Here is a 6000-nt window from a genome sequence, read left to right on the forward strand (position 1 = left end):
AAGCCAGGAAAACACGAAGAAACCAAAAGATCCATAGGTACGTGTGCATACGAGTCATTCTGCTATTAAGAAGAAAATTTAAAGCCTTTTTCTAGCAGACTTCCCACTGCAAGTGTTTAATTTCTCCTCCCACCTGCTTCTCCTCAGGAATAATGTAATGAACTGAGTAAGACATTTGCATTATTCATCTTTGCTATTTAACAAATTCTTGGGTACACGATTCAGAAAAATATCAGAAAGCAGCATTCTCTATATTCCTAGCCTTCTATTAAAAAGTTTCCAACTGGAGGCACTTGTTTCACTGTCATAGGCTATTTCCTGCTTCTAGAACCAGTACTTTAACCTTCCAAATCCATTTTATCCCCATGAACATGTCTCCTTATTTCAGCCAATAATAATCTCTGAGGCAGAACCTTTCTTTTTTCAATTCTATGTATATGAAATTTGCTACATATCCAAGTCTACCATAACAGCAATAGCTTAAAAGAATCACTAGGAAGTCACTTAAGTGAAACTCCCCTCATAAATTTAGATCAGCTATCTTTAGTTAAATTACATTTTGCAAAGAGTTCCTCACCAAATCCTGCAAAATTGTTTCCATTATTCACCCCACAACTCTTGTTAAGTTAATAGGTCTTTAATTGCTGCTGTATCTCATGTCTCTTTTGTGAATAATGGTGCCAATTTCCTGTTCTCAGAAGTGAAACAAGTTCTGAAGTTACGGTGTAGCTATATTAAGGATTATATGGCTATTACAACATAGCTGTAGAAATGCATGGCCAAGGGAGCAGCCACATTTCATGAGATTTCTAAACACAGAATGAAAATAAAAGATAAAATTTAAAATTGGTATTGGTAAAACATTATTTGAGGGTCAGCTACTGTCATTCCATATTAAAAGGTAGCAACACAGACTTGGCAGAAGCGTTACTTGCTGGGAAGGGTCACATTCAGGCACTGCATAAGTTTGCAGGGTTTGTCATGTACAATGCCAGGGAAAAATCAGGCTTTACAATTAGTAGACATGCATAGAGACCGGTGTCCTGCATCTTTTCTATGAACAGTATTGGCTGCTGCCCTGGCTGTAACTCAAGTTTAAGCAGTTATAAAAGCTTAAGAAAAGCCAAGTTAAGCCTGTCTGCTGTTGGACTGCGGTGACACATCCTCAATCCCTCCTGTGCCCTGTCCACCCAGACCACAGAACCATGAGATTGCTTGAACAGTAAGCAGCCTTCAGCTTTGCTCCAGAGGCTGGTCTGAATCCATAGCTGAGCGTGAACTTGTTTGGAAACAGCTTACATAGTATGCTTGACAGTCGTAGGCTTGAAAACTGGCTTCGCTCTCTATGTAGCTGCCAAGGCAGATACATGGCTGAGGGCTCCTCTAACTGTGGGCACTGTCTGGAGTCCCCACCTCTTGCATATGGGTGCCATATAATTAGTTTCTGTGGAAGAGTGCCCTGTGCATGGGCTGGAGGGAGGGTGGTTTCCAATTGGCCAGACCATGAAAAAGAAATCAAGTAAAATTGAAAAACTCTGTCATTCCAACTGCATTTTAGGATGATCTGAATGACAAAAGATGTCATAAAAAGACATTTTCCATTTTGGACCAGGATGTCCAAGTTTAGTGCTCTCATAAAAATTATTCCCATAGGAGCCATTACTAACTTCTCTTGTATTCCTACAGAAATTAAAAAATAAGCATCCATGCTGAAAACAGAAATTCTAGAAAATAGTGCTAATGTGCAAGAGAAATAGCCATCTGAGAAACTGCCATCACTTTCAAAATACATCTAGGCTAGCACAAACCCAGCGTCCCTTAGTTTCAACAACACAATAAATATGGGGTAAAACCAGCCTCTTGTGTACAGGAAGAACATTAAACAGAGAAGAGAGAAGGCTTGGTGCAATTCACTTCCATTGTTTGAGTCTACTGGGAAAAGATGGCCCTGCCAAATTCAATTTACTTTATTATGCTGGGGAAAATAATGCTTCCCCTAAAAAAGCCCAGATTCGATTATAAATATGAGCAATTATGTTTCATTTTGCAGAAGGTCATGCATACCAGAAAGAGGCACATGGAATTGTTTCAAGAGTTAAATCAGAAATTTCAGACACTGGACAGATTTCGGGATGTACCAAAATCAGGGAGTATGGTAAGTTTTCCTTCTTAGATATTTAAAATATGATATATCCTCGACAAGAGTCCCTTGAATCCAGTGTATTTCCCAAGAAGACCTCACTCTGTGCTACCTTTATATAGCCTCAGAAAGTAGAACAAAGGATATTTTCAGTAATCTAACCTATGACAACACTCATTAAGTTTTACAACTAGACCACAACTCACTGACTGACATCATTATAGAAGACAAGTAACTGAACTGTAGGGAACACATTTCAGATCTGTATGTGCCTACCAAGTCTACAGGACTTTGTATAGAGAAAGCAGCTCACTAATGTAATTTGGCCAGTAGGGCTTTTCCTCTAGTTAGACAAGCAGATATTAAATTAGCTACTATAAACAAGTCCAGCTAGATTTACCTGTGCATGAGATGATCCAGAAAGCACACAGGGTCTCTGCAAAGCTGCATCTTTTTCATAACAGGTTTATAAATATTTACCATAGAAAAAGCAAAAATTAAATTCATCCTGAGTTGACTCTGCTATCATCATAACTCAAATTTATACACACACACTCATACACGCATGCATAACACCCTGACTACACCTGATGAGAGCAAGGAAATAGTTCATTCTGCCTAATTAAAACTGCTGATTTAGTGTGACATATTTGTTAGCTGTAATATTATCATTAGTAATAAATTTATATATAATTTTATAATGTGAAAACTGTATATTGAATGGAACTGAGCTAGAATCATTGTATTCTATAACTTTTTCAGAAGAGCTGCTCTCAGACATGAAGAAGAGATATTAAGCAGATGTGAGGCCAATGGATATACATCATTTACATCATCTTAATCCAGCAGAAATTTGGCCCTGATTCCTTGATGAACCTTTAGCAGTGATATGTGTTATTTTGCACCCAGTTCTCACTCACTCCCCCTACTGACATCTAAAGTCTGTATTTGCCTCCCTATTTGAGATTTGCCATCCATGTTAAGCTTGAATTAATTCAAAATCTCAAAGGGAATCTCAGTGGAAGAGTTGTGTTTACTCTGTCTCACATCAGCGCTCTGTTCTTGAAAGGTCTGCTAATAAAAGCTGTCTAGAGGAATGATCTATCTGTAAGAATCAGAGAGTGATCCAGGTACCTAAATATAGGCATCTTAGGCTATTTTAGATGGCCTCAAGTATCTTAATCTACGTTATGATACAGGCAGTGATGACACAGGAGATCTGCACCTCTCATGAAAGATAGAGATCCAGCAGAAAATTCAAAGGCATCTAAGATGGAGTAAAAATCATAGGGTTTGGCAACTAAGTCCCACCCAACATTATACAGCAGAAATCACTAATTAAATTAGTCTTAGTCCATGATGTCTTTTACTTTATAAAACTTAGCATTCAAAAAAAAATTCATTCAGTTGAAAATAAACAGCTTTCAACACATTAATCCTAATACACATGAGCTCATCAGCCTGTAAAGCAAGGTGACTCTCACAGCATTTTCAAGGACTAGGTTTCAGTGGTTCTGTCATGCACCTACCCCAATTTAAAATCCAGCTGGCAATCTCTGTTTCAAACCACTCTATATTTCAGGCAGCAAGCTCTTCTCAATTACCTTTCCCTTCTCTTCTCCCAATTTTCTAGTCAACTGCTATTAAAGAGATGGCTATTGGTACTGGATCACTCTGCCATTCCTCACATACATTGGCTCTTGTGAAAGAAAGGGTTTAGCTGGCAGCTCAGGTGAGGAGCCTGCCAAAGTGTTGATTGTTCACAGAGACAGTCACAAGGGTGCTGAACACTTGCCAGCCTGGCTCCCTGCAAATCCATTTCCCCTCTCTGCATTCTGTGTCTCATGAGACCACATTAACAATCAGCCGTATAAGTGAAAAACACCTTAGTTCATCCTCAGTTTTAATTCTTCTTTCTTTGATCTTCAGGAGAACTCAGCACCAAGCAAGGCTCCATGGGAGAGTTTCAAAACCACAGGTGACTACCAACACTATACAACGATAAATGTATTAGACACAGAGGCAAAAGATGCTTTAGAACTCAGACCAGCAGAATGGGAGAAGTGTCTGAACTTGCCTTTAGATGTGCAAGAAGGTGACTTTCAAACAGAAGTTTAACAAAAACAAACTGAACAAAACAAAAATAATTAATTGCACTGACAATAAAGAGACTTTGGGAAGCCTGACACTCCTGTCTGAACATTGTGACTACTTTATGTCAGGCTCTTCCTGTGCCAAATGTCAGTGGTTTTTTTCGTACAGTATATTCCCACTAGTGCAGCTAGTGGAGAACCAGGTGTACAATTCTTACCATCGTGTGTTGTAAGTACCCGTGGAATGGATTTGTAAGGTAATCTTTATAGATAAACCTCAAGCAACGATTCATGTTGTAACAGCTTCATTTGGTTTAGTTTTCAAAAAACTTCACCATGAAGCACAATGTATATATTTATGCAGTTTTTAAAGTTTATAACAGTCTGTTTGGCCATTACTACACTTTTTACTTTATAATATAAAAGCAAAGGTTTTGTCATTAAATGAATGTCTGTTGAGCTACATTCTTCATTGCTTTAAATGCAATAAAGTAATAATCTCACTTTTATATGAATAATATATTTCACATCTTTATTATTGCAGTTTTCTCTGGAAAGCTCAGAGTAGCTTTCTCTGCTGCAGCTGTGTATAAAATATTTAAAATGTTGTATGGTGTAAATAAACCTTTGTCTACATATCAGTTTCTTAGTGTATTTTATTCTGTATTTGTTTATCTTAAATTTGCATATTTATGAAGTTTTATTTAAAAACACACATATTGAATATATATTTAGAGTTTTAATAGTATGTTGTTCTAGCTCCTGCAAGGAGTTTCAAAAGTGTATGAGTACATTTAGATAGCCATTCCTCATTTTCTTACATATTCTTTTGTGACAATGCACCGTATAAATTGGACTTGTCAGAATACTGTTACTACTGTTCTGTTCTACAAGAATTTTTATCTTGTTGCAGAAAGACAAATAATGGAAAATAAGTTCTAAAGCACAGCACCCAAAGAAAATGTTGACTTAGAATCATTATATCTTCTGCATGGCCTTGTTTCTGTATAACAAAAAAGTCTGTAAAGATAAAAAATTCTGAATTATTTTAGACAAAAAAAAAGTGTGTTTCATATTATAAATCAAGAGCAGAGCATGGTTTATGTTGAAAATACAGTTAAACAATTACGAATAGAAAGAGTAAATCCTCCTTTCCATGCTTAGAACAAGATGCAGATCTTCAAAACATTCCCTCATCTACACCATAGCTGGGGGGGGGGCAGGGATGAAGTGTCATCTCAAATCTTCAGATTCTATATTTCTAACAGAAAGTTTTCAAACTGTTTCAGTTTCTGCTGTACAGAATTGAGTATGCTGCAGCCTACTAGCTGGAAAGCTCTTTGAAAGGCAGAAAATGTGATTGCCAATCTACTTAGGAATAAAAAAGACTAGAATAGAGACAAGTCAGTGAACTTAACCCAGAACGTTGGTACAAGGAGATGAGAAAGCACTTAGGATCAACCTTCAGACCAACCCTCAGGAAAGTGTTTCTCTCTGTAAACCCTTTATCCAGGTCATAATAAGGTAAAGCCACAAAAAGGAGTCTGACTTTGCCTGCTTTGAGTGAGCATCTCATGCAGAGTGCAGATTTCTCTAAATTAATGCTTCAATATCTAAATCTTTACAGAAATACAAAATACCTAGCTAACAACTTGATATCAAGTCTGTCAACTAGTTTAAGTGCCTAGAAGTTAGATGATGCAGTACTTCATATTGCAATACATCAATCAATCAGAACTAGCCCTTATGTCTGGTGCAGGAGACTGG

General features: G+C 37.2%; 1 protein-coding gene across 6 annotated transcripts in view; it reads left to right on the forward strand.

Moving 5' to 3' along the window:
• Positions 1 to 4869, forward strand: part of ADGRB3 (adhesion G protein-coupled receptor B3) — a 465858-nt gene extending 460989 nt beyond the window's left edge. For all 6 annotated transcript variants that reach the window (XM_062608135.1, XM_062608134.1, XM_062608138.1 and 3 more), the window contains 2 exons: positions 2051 to 2155; positions 4070 to 4869. In XM_062608135.1, the coding sequence (XP_062464119.1) occupies positions 2051 to 2155; positions 4070 to 4258 (294 nt within the window). In that variant the 3' untranslated portion in view covers positions 4259 to 4869. The remainder of the gene's footprint in view (positions 1 to 2050; positions 2156 to 4069) is intronic.
• Positions 4870 to 6000: the final 1131 nt, after the last annotated feature.

Source organism: Pezoporus occidentalis, unplaced genomic scaffold (genome assembly GCF_034315485.1).
Source record: "Pezoporus occidentalis ecotype Australia unplaced genomic scaffold, CSIRO_AGI_Poc_V1 ctg13, whole genome shotgun sequence".
NCBI classification, from domain to species: Eukaryota; Metazoa; Chordata; class Aves; order Psittaciformes; family Psittacidae; genus Pezoporus; species Pezoporus occidentalis.